This window comes from Aythya ferina (assembly GCF_964211825.1).
Source record: "Aythya ferina genome assembly, chromosome: 12".
Taxonomy (NCBI): Eukaryota; Metazoa; Chordata; class Aves; order Anseriformes; family Anatidae; genus Aythya; species Aythya ferina.
The window spans coordinates 9,485,342-9,502,310 of NC_140308.1; the positions used below are offsets into that span (position 1 = coordinate 9,485,342).

The 16,969-nt window shown below is 42.2% G+C and overlaps 1 protein-coding gene across 1 annotated transcript; it reads left to right on the top strand.

Annotated features, from left to right (window-relative positions):
- The first annotated feature begins 632 nt into the window (after positions 1–632).
- Positions 633–15,622, top strand: CMTM3 (CKLF like MARVEL transmembrane domain containing 3). The gene is made up of 5 exons (XM_084533771.1): positions 633–806; positions 9,090–9,245; positions 10,996–11,091; positions 12,328–12,445; positions 13,706–15,622. The coding sequence occupies exons 1-5, from the start codon at positions 693–695 to the stop codon at positions 13,732–13,734; spliced, it is 513 nt and encodes a 170-aa protein (XP_084389897.1). The 5' UTR covers positions 633–692; the 3' UTR covers positions 13,735–15,622.
- Positions 15,623–16,969: the final 1,347 nt, after the last annotated feature.

Below are 16,969 nucleotides of genomic sequence, written 5' to 3' on the forward strand. Positions count from 1 at the left end.
TAGTGTTGGAAGTAACTCTTCCGTACCAATCGCAGTGATGCTGCGGTGTTAACATGCAATGAAGGTAGCAGATAAAGTGAAGTTTGTGTCTTCCATCACAAACTATTACAGTGTGTGTAAGGCTTGCTGCTACAACTGACTTCACGCTCAGGAAGCCCATCATAAATTTAGGCATCAACTGAGCAAATCTGAGCATTCAAATTAAAGGGCAAGCACCGGTGTGAGGGATAGTTTCAAGGCAGAGGCAGCACAATAGCCAAAAGCAAAGGAATGAAAGGCCTTGTGCTGCGGAAAGGGAACTTGCAACAGAGCACCTGGTGAGGTACCGAGCTGCGGGCAGGGCAGGGAGAGGCCGCCTGGGCTACCCAGCACAGGAGTAAAAACATCAGGAGTGCAGGGGGAAGGGGAAGCCGGGGGGAACGAGGTGCTAAGGGGAGAACCGAGGTGCTGGGGGGGCGCTGCCCCCTCAGGCTCCCTCCCGCAGCCACCGCGGGGCAGCCGGCGGATCCCGCCCCCCCGGGGGCCCCCACCCCTCGGATTTGGGGATGCTGAAACTTTTTTTTTTTCACGTTTCCGCATTGTCACGATTTCCGCTTCCCTCCTTCAAAAAAAAAAAAAAAAAAAAAAAAAAAGCAGCAGCAGCAGCCCGAGCCGCCCGCGCTCCTCCTCGCCAGCCCGCGGCCGCCGCAGCCATGGAGGAGCCCGAGCCGGGGGCCGAGGCCGCCGCCCCGCCGGGGCTGCGCTCGCTGCTGCCGCCGCGGGACTTCCTCGGCTCCCGCAAGGGGCAGCTGCTGCTCGCCGAGTCGGTAAGGGCCGGGGGCGGGCGGCAAGGGCGGGGGGGGGCTGCAGCCTGCGGGTGCCGCGGCCCCGGTGCAGGCAGAGCCCGCTGGGGAAGCGGGAGAGGGGCCGGAGCAGCACCCCGTGCGGTTTGTGTTTCATTCTGCCCCCTTTGCACGGTGCGCACAGGCAGCACGGTGCCCGGGTACGGGCGGTAAGTGCTGGTGCTAGCACGGGGCACACGGCAGCCTGTGGTGCCTGCTGCAGACCGAACTCGGTAATTGGTGATGGGTGCCCTGCTGCAGGGGAGCGCAGCCTCCAGCCTGCGGGGCTGAGCTCCCCCACACTCGTTTGTCCCTGGTCACCCAGGAGGACACAGGGGCTCACCCAAAGGCAGAGATTTACTGTTAATGTACCGAATAGTACGGAACAAGCTTGCTCTGGAAAAACTGCTCCCATAGAACTACACTGTGGTTTTCCTTAGGGTCAAGTAGTGAGGTCTGGGATGGCCTTAATTACAGGCCTTTGCCCATCAAGGGCTTCAAGTGTTACACCAGCGAGCAAAACACCAGAAAGCCTGACAGATGAACAATTGGCAGCTAGCAGGCAAAGAGGGAACATAGCCACATGGGTAGTGGGTACTTAGAAAGCAAAAGTTAAACTGAAAGTTAAGTGATTGAAATTACTTTTAGCATCTTTAAACTTCTCAATTTCCAAACTCAAAGTTGTCTGTAATTTTAGCAGGAGATTGACAGTTTTGACAGCAGGTAGCCAAACACCAAGACCACCCAAACCAGGGATGGGTATGTTTAAGATCTGTAATATGTCTGTGGCTATCCCCTGCGCTAACCCAGAGGAGGAAATAAGGCAATTCAAGCAAGAGAAAGGAAAGGGCCAGCAGCACAGGCGGGCTCCTGGCTGCCCTACACTGCACAGTGCCCATGGTGATGGGTGATGGCAAGGGGCCAGACAGCCCTTCCCCATCGGCTCCTGTGAACCTTTGGTCTGTGGGCGCAGTCCTGGGGCAGGCAGCGAGGGGAAGCAGCCTGGCGCTGTAGGACTGGCGTTGAGAGGAGCCTGCTTGTTCAGGAAGTGAGGGCATTTTCTGCGGTGGGGAATCCACACCTGGGGCTGGGTAGCCGCAAGTCACGGGGCATGTTAGCTCTGCTGGGAAGCCTTAAAACTCCACATAGCTCCGCTCCCTATTCATACAGCATCTGCAGCTGACAAGAAACACATTTAGATGATACGAAAGCCCAACCAACTTTGCTTCTTTGGCACCTATTTTTGTTATGCACTATGACATGTACTGGAATTCCGCATAAAACCTCACAGCCAGCAAATGACAACTTTCAGGGTGCCTGGCTTTTTAACATTTCTGATGGGTGACATATTTGAGGAATAGTATTCTGGTCATGGGATCAGACTTACCCTTCTGTTGACAGAGAGAAGTACTGATTATGCCTCTCCAAAGTAATAAAAACTGCTGTGTCCTGACACAATAGGGATTTATCCTTTGTAAGGCCATTTAGGGCTTCCTGAGGGTTTGGCGGACTGAAAGCAGCTCTAAGATCCATCTGTCGAAGCTGCAGCGTAAGCTTTCTGTGAGCTCCTTGCAGGCCAGCCCACATGTTTAGGATGACGTTTCTTGGCAGAGGGGAGGCAGCAGTAGTTTCTCTCCAGTAGCATCAGCTTTGCCAGAAGAAATCCCTGAAAACAACGCAGACCCCTGAAAAAAAAAGTCTGTATACAATTAAAGAAATACAGTGCCAGATATTTGAAGATGAGTCCAAGTTAAATCTATCATAGTTGAAATCTGTGTTTCAGCTTTAGCTTTCCATTGGTTGCATTAAACGTCTGATTCCTGCTCTTTGACAGTACTAGGGTTGGGTGAGGTCCTGCATAAATGCATGTAAATTGTATTCGTGGGATGCAGATTTTGAACAGCATCTTTTACTCAGAAACAAAATGGGTTTCTCATTATTGCTACTGAATCTCTCTGACATTATTCAGCAGCTTGGCAAGTCACAAGAAATGCACTTTATTTCTCAGTCATTAAGGTCATGCAAATATTAGCACCCCTGCAGGTAGTTCAGAGGTTCTTTGTTCAGCTACTGAAAATGCCAAAAAAATTTGTTTCAACATCAAAAAAAGCAAACCATCATATTCTGTAAAGTATCATACCACCAAAGCAAAGAAGCAACTTGCAAATATATCTGGGCTATATGGCTGTACTTCTTTTCAGTCTATGACTGCAAGGAACAGAATTGGGCTTCAGGAAATTCCTTCAGCCCAGCAACCTTGCTGCTAGTGCACTTGGTGCCAGTAACTCCATTAAATTGTCTTGTTTTGTCCAATAGACCTGGCTGACATACGATCAGTTCAGCTGTCATAAATTAGAGCAGACTGACGGACTTTATGAATTCAGACAACTGCCACATTCAACCACTCCTTAATTTGCACCATTTGAGGTCTTGGTAGACACAGAAGACAATGTGGCCTTTCTTGGAGAAACCAAGCCCCCAGCCTTCACAGAACACAGCCAAGGAAACGGAATGAGCCTCTCAGCCTGCCACGTGCAGCACTGGTACCACTTTCGCTGGGGCATCCTGGAGGAGAGCTGCACGGAGCTCCAAAAGTGAGCCTGCTGGGCAGGACTGCGGAGCTCAGAGGGAAGGAAACTGCCAGAGCCAGCTTTTAAAAAACATTTTGAAAATATTCTTAAAATAACATTCACGCACATTCTTCTACAAAGTGAAAGTGCACCCAAACACTGTCAGCATCCAGTCTTTCATGTCAGCTGCTCTGTCGGCTACCAAATCTGGGCATTCTGGCACTTCCTCTAGAACAAGTTACGCTGGTGATGAAACTAATTACAGCTAGAAGCTTAATCATCTCAAATTTTATTCAGAGAAGGAAGTTGTTTTTCCCCCTGCTCCTTTTCCTTTTGATCTTCCTACCTTATGAATTTTTTATTCCATCTGGGATAGCTACACAGCCACAAAGGAGCAGCAACATCAAATACGTATATAAGCTTTGCTGTCTCTCTCCTGATCCTGTTTATTCTGTCTGGCTCCACTGCTTTCTAATCACCACTCTCTCTGACAAGGTTATTTTTATTTTCCTTTCTATTTTCTCTCCATACCATATCTTCTATATACTTCAAAACTCATTTTAAGCTGTTCATTTTTCCTTAATATTCAAGTTGCCATCTTGAAGGCCAACACATCATCCATGCTCTCCTCCTGCATAAGAGGCCTATTTTCTAGTTCCCTCTGTCCCATGTTGGAACCATTGAACAGCCATGCTCATTCCCTAGAATCCACTATGCAATAGCATTACAAATTGTGTAATAAAAATATGACTACCTCAGGTTGTCCTGTGTCACCTTTGTGACAACACAAAGGATGTAGAAATTGTTTTATCTGTTTTTTCTTCTTTTCCTGTCTGTCTTCTCTTCTTTTATCTTTTCAGTCTTCTCTGAACTGCACTGCATAACTGACATTTCCAGATTCTCTGTGCAAAGCCGCCCCTGAAGACAAGCCCTGTGACTTTCTCTGGGTCTGTAGCCAGGCGAGCCCTGCCACTAACTCTGGGTGGACCAAGAACCAAGGTGACTCCACAAGGAACATGAAGTAACTCAACAGTAGAGACCCCTAAGATCTCTCTCTCTCTGCTAGTGAACAGTAACAAAATACACAGTTATCCAAAAGACATCACTGCTAGTCACTTTTTAAACTATTTAAGCAAACCTGTTCTTTTCTGTGGAGGGGGAAATGAGCTGCACACATTTGGCCACACAGAGCAGCAAGTGAAGTACAGCAGGGCGTGTGGAGTTGTGTACAATGATGTAAGCTGCTTCCTGGCATCCGTGTCATCCCCCCACGGGCTGGAGTGGGTCTGTTCTTCATGCACAGGGGAGACAAACGCCTTCACATCCTGCCTGTGACCTCAGCACTTTAGCAGTCTTCCCTTAAGGAGCACGCTGCTTTAATCGCACTAAGTAATTTTATTTTATACCTTACATTGAAAGCTGGCTATGCGATAAAGTATAGCCTTCGTAGTGTCTGGCCAGTTGATGAAGCCCAGAAACACATTATTAAGTAAATACTGCATGGAAGAAGTTTACTGTATCAAATACAATACCAAGAGTTCCTTTTTTAAAAAGCAATATTTAATTATATTTTTCATTAATTGGATACGTTCCCCCAAAAAAATGTGCTTAGTGAAAAACTGGGCCTCTTCTCTTGACAAGACTTTTTATATTCATACCACGGCCAGAGCATGATAGGATCTTGTTCTGCCCTTTGCTGAACAAGAGCTTTTTGCCTTCAAATATTCCTCCACAGCAAAGGTGGCAAGGATCACATTAACCTTTCAGCAGGAGGGCAGGAACAACTCAGACTCCTTAACTGCTATCAATCACAAGGATGTAATCCCAGGAGCAAAAGAAACCCCCCCATGTAAATACAAATTAACGCAATTGATAAACACTCCCCCATTTCACACACCCCCCCCCCCAGAGCAGCAGTACTTTCTGAGTTTGAAAGTGCTAGAAATAAACTTGCAACTGCACTGAGCCTCACAAACTTCCTCTCTTTTTTTTTTTTATAGCAGATACAGAGCTGTTAGAGAAATGACCTCTCTGAAGTGAATGTTTAAAAGTGCAACTTCAGTTTAAAAAAAAAGTGTGAAGCAAGCGTGACATGCACTGGATCATTTGACAGTCCTTTAGAGGGGTCAGGCTACATTCTGAAGGTTGCTTTGATGTAGTCATTTTAGAGCAACTTTCAGTTTGCTAGATATTTGTCTCAAAGATTTGAAATCTGGAGAAGTAAATAAATAGGTGTTCGTTATTTCTGGGTACAAACTGGCCCATCAGTGTTTTTACTGGGGGAAGAGAAGTATATTTTAAAGTTACCAAGTTTTCAGATGGTATCAACTCCTTCACTCACTAGCACTGCAATTAAAAGGTCAGATGCTAACAACTTACCTAGTCACTTTTATGTTTCAAAAAACAGAGAAAATAGTCTTAGATAACAATACTGTTAGGATATTGCTCAGGGAGTCTGTGCACTCCACCCATCAGAAGGGGAAATGAGCTCTACAAGAAGAGAAATGAGAAACAGTCAGAAGCTGACAGCTTTGTGTGCTCTTGTATTATGCAGAACTGTCCCCAAGTTACAGAGCAGATCAGGCATTAATATCCATGTCAGGGCTCTGACATAAGCACCAGACAAACAAAGCAAGAAAGCCAAAGAACAAGTTGCAGCACAGCAGCCACCACCTGACAGAGCCATCAGGCACCTCCTTCCTCTTGTTTCATTTTTTCTTCCCAAGCCTTGCTGCTTCCCTCTGAGTGCCTTCCAGCCTCACCTCGTTGAAGGCTCTAACATCTAAGAACACCGTCTGTCAAACCTTCATTTTCAAAAGCTGATCCAGTATTTTGTGGGTAGGTATTTCACTTATGTGCTAGTAATAAAACACTCCTCAGACCTTTTCGGGCTCTGAACACCACTAAAACAAGGGATGAGTAGAGGAGCAATTATCACTCTTTGTGTTGGCTTCTTTCCCTTTTACTATTGTTATCAGTAACTACTGAAATCAAGGGAACTCTTGCAATTCAGAGTTTTTTAATCCAGCCCTGACATGTCCTTCCTGAGCACGATAGGATGCTGACAAGTAGTGTAAGGCACGGAAAGCTCTGAGTGGCTGGACCCCAGCCAGCAGTCATTTTGGTGGTTGAGCTGGGAGTATGATCACCATTCACCAGGGTTAAGGAACAGGCAGGAGATTGCTCCGATTCTATCAAAAACTAAGGCATTTGTGTGAGCAAGTAACTAGCCAATTGACTAGGTTTTATAATAGACAATACTTTGCCAGATGCCACCTTCTTTGAATGGGACCAGATTAGAAAGCCAGAACGCTCAGGCTGATCCTTTCATCTGTCCAGCAGTTTATTTTTAACCCAGACAGGAACACTGTCATCACACCAGCACAGAGGAACAGGAAAAGTCCCCTTGGAGTGCTCTTGCATGAAACATGGTTTGTGTCCTGAGCTGTGTTGCAGCACCTGAGGCTCTGCTGTAGAGCGCTTCATACTGCTGAAGACCTGCTCAGGGCCACGGGGTTGAAGGGAAGAGCATGGGATCCTCAAATTACACAGATTACCATAAGGCTGATCTTAAGAGAACAGAAAGGCCCTTCATTTTACCTAATAATTAATGCTTCTGACAGAAAACCTTTTTCACAGTTTAAAGGCAGCATAGGAGTTACCGTATCAAACGGAACCGAGATCAAAGTCATCTCTGCTGTGCTTCATGAACTTACAGATCTGAAATTTGCCTCTTTACCTTCCCTCACTGCTGTCATATGATGTATTATTTAACATATAATGCATTTAATTCTCTCATAAAGGATCTGCGAAGTGTAGGTCAGGTCTAACTTTTTGATGTTGAAAGGGTTTTCCTTGGTTGGACCTACCCTGAATGCATCTCCTCCCTGCTGCTGTTCATCCCTGAGTATTTCTCTGTCTCTGGATCACGGCTGTCATATGCTTTCCTGTAGCCAGAAAAAAAGGGAGAGTTTTTTTTAAACACAAGAATAAACATGAAAGAGATGTCCTATCTACATAGCAATTTTTTGAACCTAGAAAACTTGAAACCAAGTCTAAATTACATTCCACAAACATGGGTGAACCAGATACACAAAGCTGAAGTCGAGTTCTTTCTGTTCTCATTCCTTGGGTGAGGTGGTGGGAAGGAATGGGCAGTATGACAAGGAGGAGGAAGAAGTCCTCTCTCCTCCTATCAGTTCTCAAGTTCTGTTACGTCCATCTTCTGTTCAAACAATACGTATTACTTTTCATTCACAGAAATAAAATAACAGGATAAGATACATGTACATCGAGTTCCCTCCCACTATATGAAAACTCTGGAAAAGCCTGCAAAGAGGTTATTCAAGCAATAGCAAATAATAGTAAGAGAAATAACAACAAATAGGATAAATATTAACAGACAACAGCCCTCAGTGTGGAAATGAACTCTGTATAATAAATCAAACCATCTTTCTACAACTTAATGAAACAAGAACTGCACAGAGGCATTTTTAAGATAAATACAGTATTTTTCTGAAAATGTCACATCCTTTCAAATTTACCACCCAGTCCTAATGGATCAAAACAATATACTCCCGTTACTATGGTCCTGGTCAAGAACTGACTGCTTTTACAGAATTTAGAATAAAGGCTTGTTAATTTATCAAATTAACAAATCATTTCAATAGGATTGAACTGCTTATTTGCCCACTATATGTAAATGGGCTCTTTTGATGCATGTATGTGAGGTTTGACATATCTCTCATAGGCGCAATTAATGCCTTACCTTTCAAATATAATGAAGGTATTTATTTAAGTACAGGTGGTTCACAGGAACACACACTAGCAACAATCAAATAAAGCCATGGTTATGAAATTTAATGAGGGAAATGCACTGATGATCTCTGTCCAAACATTTGTGCTTTTTGAGAACCCAAAAGTCCCAAGGTCCCAAAGCCCTCAGAGGTACCATGTAGGGGAGAAATATGTCTATTTTTAGGGTTAGATGAGTGAAAAATATGAATTCCCAATTTAGAATTAAAGTTGAGAAAATCCTGCTGGTCTAGTACTTAAACAGTGTCTACTGCTATGGTGACCAAAAACATATCTGAGCACCCAGGGCAGAAATTTGCCTTCAAGAGGAAAGGCTGCGTACAGCAGCTCAGGTGTAAATTAACACATAATAAATGCACTTACAAAAAGTGTTTTTATTTAATATGCTAGCTAGACAGTTGTTTACACTGAGAAACTAGAACCAGAGATGTACAGAAAGCACATAACTAATTCTCGGGTCTTTTCTATCCATCAACAGAATACTTTCTTTCAGCTCCAAGGAGATTATAAATGCTGAGTTACTTTGGGCTATATGAACTAAGATTCGTGTTTCAAATGAGAACTGTCATAGTTGAAAGCTTAAAGCTCTCTTTGCTTGGCAATGTTCCACTCTATTTTCAGAATTATGTTATCAGAGTTGCTTACAATCCAGAGCAAATTATTGACTCAGATAGGTGCAAATGCATCAAGCTGTCTGGAAAGTTACTTTTACATACACTGAAATAAATGACATTAGAGTTATTCCTCAACAAACAAGAATATTCATTTGGTGCAAGAGAAGTGGGAAGCAAGATATGCCATCACCAGCAGAGTAACACTTCAAAGCTGTTCAGCTGCCTGAGGCTTTTCCATGCGAATAACTAGTGTTTTCCTTTTCTTGTAGGTGCTGTCATTTATCATCTTTATCTGCTATATTGCATCTTCAGCTGCCTCTTTCATGATGGCACCACTCCTAGAATTTCTGCTGGCGTTGTTTCTTTTTTTTGCCTATGCCTCTAAACTTAATGAGAAGTTTAAAGGACTCTACTGGCCTTTGACGGTAAGTGAAATGTGAAATACAAGCACAGATTTAATTGTACAGTAGAACATCAGAGAAGGGACTGTACTGGAGTTTAGGCTGGCTGCTAACAACTTTACCATCTTACAAGAAATATGTCCATATTACCTCTCATTCAAAAGGTTCCAAAGCATTCTTTAAACTGTGATCTACTATATACTTTCTAGGTGTTGACACAAAGCACAGTTTTACTAGAGCATAGAATTTATGCCTGATTCTGCGCAAATGGTTTAGCAGTGAAATTTTCAAAAGCAGCCAATATCAGCCTGACCAATGTTGCCACCCTTACAAATGCAGAAACTGAGGCACACTGCATTGTAATGCACCTACTTCACTAAAATGTTTGAAAATTCTTAAGTAAGTACTGTTCAGATGCAGAGTCGTACTCACATGCAAATGGCTAACTACATTTGTTAAGTGGGGATGCCCTGCAGCTCTTTTTGGCAGGGGCTCACACACACAGTCACTGGCTACTCATTAGGGAGTTTTCAGGTTTGCAGTTGCAAGTAATTACTGCTCAATGACCGCTGGATGTCTCTGTTGCTTCAAACATACATTAATAAGGGAACATTTATCTAGCAGTACAAACACACACACACAAAAAAACACTAACCCGATCGATTTGGGTTCTCTTTTGATACAGTCCAGCACAAGTTCACCCTGGTGAGATTTGAATGGGAACTCTTAACTTATAAAGGGAGCATTAGCAAGGCCTTTTTGTGGATAAAACAACAGCAGTGACAGACTATGAAAGTTTGTGTGCTTTTCAGATGGTAATCTCCATTTCACTATCCAGAACTAAGACAAAAAAGCATTTATGTTTATTATATCCATTACTATAATATACTCCAGCCACAGAATGTAGATAACTAACCTCAGTCTGACTCCAGAGGAATCAAGTTTCTTGTAGAATTTGTCTCTTGAGATGGTATCTTATCCATCCATCTGTTCTGAAAAGGCAGAAGATCTAATTGTGAACAGAGGTCAAGATACCATTCTTCCATTCACATGATTTACACATGCCCTAGCAATCACAGTTCTTCATTTAATACACAGTTCACAGATATGGCTGCTCCAGCACATCACTGCTTGTATTAGAGGGCATGGTCCTTGCCCTGCAGAGCTACAGCAGCACATATTTCTATGATAAAAATTGGTACGTTCACTTCAGGCTAGCTGCAGGAGGCCCAGGTATACATAACTAAGTATAAATGATAGCCCTAACACTACAAGTGTTTATTTCCTGAATGAGGAGTTCCTACAGACAAGGCTAATTCTGTAGGGAAGCAAGCACACTTGTGCAATTTTCATCTTGCGTTCTTCCCATAGGCAGTGGTACCCCTGCAGAGCACTTGCTATTGCAGTTCTGCTTACAAGTGAAATTTTTTAAGGCATTTCAAATTATTCTTCCATTAGTCCTTGCGATGCCTCATGTGAAATGTCACAGAAAGATTGCCCTTGAAGAAAGGTCTCAGAATGTGATAAAAGGAGGCTTTATACCAACGTGTAGGAGCAGAAGCTAATGCTAAGATTTCAGTCATCTTTCATTTAATAATCTTTCTCAGATGAGCAACTCATCTGCTGCAAATACCGTGCTGTAGTCACACTTCAGCACCAGGCAAGTCCAGTGACTTAACACCAAACATTTATAATTTTTGAAGCGATTCTTAGAGGAGTTTGGATTTTGAAATTACGTGACTGATCTGACAATGCAAGATGGTTTATTTTACAGGATTTCTTGCGCTGCGTCACTGCTGCTGTTATCTACTTCGCCATTTCAATCGCTGCTGTCTCAAAATACAATGATGGAGCATCTAAAGCAGCAGGAGTAAGTAGATGTGAGCTTCCCACTTAAGTATTTTGGTGGATTACATAGGCACATACATCAGAAACAATGAAATTTTGACCCCACTGCAAGTAGTAGAAGCTTCTTCAATTAACTATGTAAAGAATTTGCCCTAAGCAAGGAAGAAATGGCCAGTTATTTAGAAAAACAGGTTTTGAATCAACGAACGGCTGTTTTCATCCAAACGCTGCTGCTCAATGTTAATTGTACTACTTTGGGAAGGCATCTATATGTATTCTGCTTTTTAATTTTACCAACTGTAAAATGAACATAAAACTTATCTGTTCCTTAAAGAAAAAATTACTTGAATGAAGAGGAAATTATAATAATACATGTAACTTCTAAGGATGATCCAAGTTAAAGTAATTTCAACCTTGTGCCTCTATTGCTTTATTTTATTTGGATGAGTTGAAACAAGAGCAGCGTCATTTTACCCTCCAGGATACAGACTGTCCAGGCAAGAGCCTTTGCTGTCAGCATTTTCTGTTCAGAAATAAGATACAGCCTCTCCATCTGCAACTTGACTCTAGGCATCAATAATTTATGCTTCATAAATGAAATTTGCATTAAGACATTAGAAGACAGGGAAGAACAATACCCAGTACTGTTAGCCACCGATCTTTACCAAGCAATCTCATGTTATACACAATTTCACAACAAGGATCTTGTTGTAATTTTTGTCACTCTGTTTAGACATGGAACAGTGCAACATAGCATTTACCCTATCTGCTGCTTTGACATTGAATAGATAACTCCAGAATCATTTTATCTCAACCCAATTCATGCTGTAATAGACATGTGTCTCCCCGCAAATAAGTTAAAAAAAAAAAAAAAAGATTTCTAGGGAAACTGAGGTGATTTGTGAGTGGTAGAGATGCCCTGGGATGGTGGCAGTGTAGGTTACACTCTCCTGTGGTACCTGGTACAGGACACTCAGGACATGCGCAAAGACAGAGAGGGATGTAGCCCGGGGAAGGGCTAAGGACACACCTGACAGAGCAACTGCAGGGATCACTGCTCAGGCTCCCAAAATAGCTCTCAGTTAGTTGATGCCAGCCAGTCACAGGGTTTTCCCATCCCCATCTTTTTAGAGTGAGGCAAGCCAAAATCAAGCCCAAGTTTTCCTCAAGAGATTTTCTTTTGTCACTTAAGCTTATTCTGGTTTGTCATTGATAGACATAAACTGTTGTTAAAGATAATATTATTTTGCTATTTTAGGTATTTGGATTTATAGCCACAATAGTGTATGCTATTGATTTCTACATAACGTTTAACGACCTGGTTACTTTCCTCAAGCAAGGCAATTCTGAGTCCCCTGAAAGGCGCAAGTCAGAAGGTAGGTAAAATTCCCCATTTTGGTCATACAGCACAGAGCATGAGACTTTCTCCTCTATTCACCCTTCATATGAGAGCAAGAGCACTCATTAAAGAGTTTCCTTTCTTGGCTACCTGAGATTTCTATGCCTTGAGCAGGCTGAATTATGAAGTTCCTCAGTCTTAAAACAGAACTGGAATCTTAATTATTTATAAAGATACTAGCAAGCCAAGAATTTGAAGTTTAGTTTCTCAGTTTTGTGCCATCTACGTTTGAAAGTCCCCTAAATCCAACTTCCAACTTCTACTGTAGAAGTTGGAAGTTGGATTTAGGGGACTCCCATCAAAATGTCTTAGTTTAGTTGTCTAAAAAGCTCTTTTCTCTTTATCATCTCTTTATTATTACGACTTATCCCAGAAGATACACAGTAAAGCTAACAGTCATTTCCAGATATTTTAGTAGACTGTTAAGTGCTTTGTAAGCTTTAGGCCAAAGAGACTAAGGAAAGAAGACACAAATGAACAGATCACAGGAAACAGACTCTTAGAAAGACAAGAACTTTCTCCCCACAAACTGAAATTACCTCAGAACAAATCAGGTTATTAGGGTATAAAATTAGGCTAAATATTGGGTCATTTGCCTGGAGATAGAGAAACATATCAACTTACAAACAGGTAGTCATGCACCTTTGTGTTGGTGATGTGACCAAGAAAGAGCTCTGCCCAGCAGCACTGCTCCTCCAATACAAAAACCCACATCCATGCTGTTACTCAACTGCGAAGGCCAGAAATCTCTTGCTTCTTGCAAGCCCAGTCTCAAGCTCGGGCAAATGTATCTCTATAAGCCTATAGGGATTTCTTAATGCCCTAAAGCTTCTGGCTTTCAGATCCGTTTAACTGGCAGTGCGTAACTGTGACCCACAGCAGGGAGCAATACTCTAGTACAGGAAGCACATCTTAAGCAGACTTCCTCTTGGTGGTCATGCTAACAATATCTTTGTGACTTCTTTCACTGTAACTGTTATCTGTGTTGCCACTGTCTAAATGCCTCTCAGCAACATTTCACAGGTCCTGTGAAATACTATTTCAGGCTCTATCAGGTTAGCAAGCACTGTCATTTTAAAAGCTTCCTCCTAAATACGCCACATCCTTCAAAGCAGGCACCCACAGAGAAGCAGTAGGTCTCTCTCAGCAAGAGCTAAAGCTGCTGCAACTTCCAGTTTATGTTTTCATTATTATGATTTTTTTGTTTGGTTGCGTTTTTTTTTATTATTAATTTCAGATGAGGACTCTGATTCTGACTCAGACTGAAAAGCCAAACACCAACGAAGCGTGAAGGGAAGATGATCAAGCACCTTCCTCTCTGCTGAATGCACTGCCAATTGAAACATCTCCCTTAATTCAGCCTTGATATCCTCTTTCCACTTCACTGTTCATGGAATCACCAAAGCATAGGGCAGTGATGTGGAAAAGGACACTACTCCCATCGCCATTAAACACTGAGAAGTAAGGATTTACAGTACAGATTCTACAGATTTCAACCTGTTACAGATGTCTGTATCCAAACAAAACACCAGTTCTCCATTGCCCCTCATTACTCAGCACTGCAATGTACTGAGTAAATGAGAACATAGTATTTGAAACTTATAGCAGAGCTTTTAATATGCTTTAATTCCAAGTCTTTAACACTTATAGCTTTAATACTTCTTGCTGTGCCAAAGAAGAGAGGCCCAGAATGCCTCTATTTCATTTATATTTTTCTTGATTAACTAATAATATTTCTTTATCTAAAGTCTGAGTATTCCCATATCTCAGCCGTATCAAGGCATTGATTGATTACAGTTAATGTGTTGGTTTCAATACATTAATATCTACTGCCTATCTCTGACAAGAAATGACAACTGGAAATCTGCAACAAGAACAAAACTCAAGCGTAATTGTGCCTCACGTTAGCTGGCACATCAAGCATTCACGATCACTTTTGAAGCTGCCTGGATGGGGTCACATTCCTGTCTCTGCAATTTCACCGAAGATACGAAGTAGAACGGAAGAGGCATCAACTTACTCTGCCCTTCCTACCATTTGCATGGAAGCCCTCGTACATGTTTGGACATACTGGTAAAGAAGGCTTGCCAAATACCATCCAACAACACTATCTGCTCATCAAAGCCTGCAAATATTGGTGTGCAAGATAGCCCTGTCTGATCTCATGCTCTGTATTGCGAATACTGGTTCTCAGGTGAGAAGTAGCACTGCACTTGGTCTGCTGGCTCACAAAACAGATGATTATCTGAAAAACTCAGGATACCTGTGCCCCCAAGGGCAACATCTCCTTCCCACTGTGAAGAGGCAAAAAAGTCAACCTCCAAACTAAAGAACATCTGCAAAGAAATTAATTTTCCCAGCCCTCCCTCTCCCATTCCCTACCATCCTGTGAAAGGGCAATTCATCTCTTGATCTAATATTTTGAGGGAAAAACTTTCTGAATTTCCATCAGTTCGTGTTTTCTTGGGTAGCACAGCCTACCTTGAAATGCGCATCCACATGTAAACATGTATTACTTGGAAAAAGCGTGGCATGCTTCTCTTATATGGCATCAGGTCTATTACTAAGAAACCTGTATACATTAAAAAGATTAATATAGCACCAGAACAGGTGGCTTTAACAAAAATAATTAAAATGAGAGCAGATGGTACTAACAGAGTAAATGAAAAACAGAGCTAGAACAATAAAGGCAGATTTCATTTGGAACAAAATGACCGCTTGGGTTCCAATTCCCTGCTAGCAGCTGGCTGCTAACAGGCAAAAGCACGGTACCTAACAGCGAGCTGGTGCTTGGGAAGGTGCTGGCCAGATTCAAAGATGTCTGACAGGCAGCTTCTACAACTCCTGTTTCCAAGACCACTGAAGGAACAAAAGCAAAACAAATGTTTGCTTCCAAATGTGATAAATACACTTTGCTTTTCTGAGAAGGAATTCTTTGGACCTTTTCCTGTAAGAAATCCTGTATTTCTTTCCTCTCTCTTGTCATGTTTTACTGACACTCACTGTGACGTCAGGGGAACTGGGCTCATTTTTATATTCAATTGTTTTGTACATATATATTTTTTTTTTTAACTGTACTGCATGTCACAGCTGGAAACTAGTACATGGTTAATATTTAGAAACCATGTTGGATTAAAACCTCTTTTAATAGAAATTTGGGTTTTCTTTACTTATTTTAAGATCTCATTTTACTGCCTTGCCTCTGACCAGCAGGAATAACGGTGTTTTGGGGAACTCCAACACAAAGGACACCACAGGCTGGGGAAGCAGTTGATAGCACAGAGCCAGCACCCAGAGACCAATTACACATGGTTACATGTCTTGCGAGGAGAAACAATATCTCTACTGTTAAAAAACAAAAACAGGCATTAGTTTTAGCACATTTAGCAGACAGAGATACACTGAGCTTACTTGGCAACCAGTCACATTGTAAATAACACTCCCTTTAGGTTTAGCCATCAGAGATCCCTTATCACTAGAAAACCAACAGATTTTAAGTTACATTTTCACATCAGAATATAAAAAAATCAACAGAAGAGGCAAACTTTCCCATTAATTGCTTCAGGATTACTTTGCCAGGCATGTATTGAATAGCCTGTTCAGACAATTTTATTATTATCATTTATTACTCTGACTGGTCAGACAGTAAAACAAAATTAAGATGTATTCAAAAATTTTCATTTTACCTTCTATTATCCTGAAAAAAGAAAAAAAAAAAAAAAACAAAAAAAAAACAGTGTTTCCAATGTTCATTTTGACCAGGTAATACTTGTGCTTTTATTTTATATATTTTGGATGTTGTCTGTCACATCTTGTGAGCCTGATCCATTAAGTAAGCAGTCAATTACAGTCTTCCCAGGGGAACAAGGTCAGTCTTCACTGTTCAGAAGTTAGATAGAATAAACATTTTTCTATTCAACCGCTGACAAAGCTTCTCTTGACCAAGGAACACCACATCAGCAGCAATATGCCATTATGTCCAGCGCTAATTGTTTGTTTTCTTAAACACTATCAATTACATTATGGTCTGATCTCTAAGCAGATCCAATAGATGCAACACCACAACTCATTAACATCTACTCCTGCTGACAACCCCCCACAGGCAGAAAGAACTGGTCTATCTTGCAGAAGAGTTGTACAAGCACATGACCCTCCACAGTGAATCCCCCTGTAAAAGCTCATCAATCATGTCCCCACCATTGTCCACCCCCCACACGCTCATGTGACTGTGAAGCATGTCGTCCATATCTTCCCACAACTCATTCAACCATCTGTGCGTTTTCTCATTTCCTACCCTCTGAACTCCGTGCTTTCACCTTGCACCTAAAGCAGCTGAATGCCCCAAATCGAGATCACACCAAGGTAAGATACACAATCTTCACCCCACGAGGTGGCAGAGTTACCTACTCACTATGGCATTTCAGCCCCCAAGTCCTTTTCAGTCCAGAACATGCTGCTGCAAACCACAAGACACAGTGTTTTGTTCCATTCCAGAGTACAG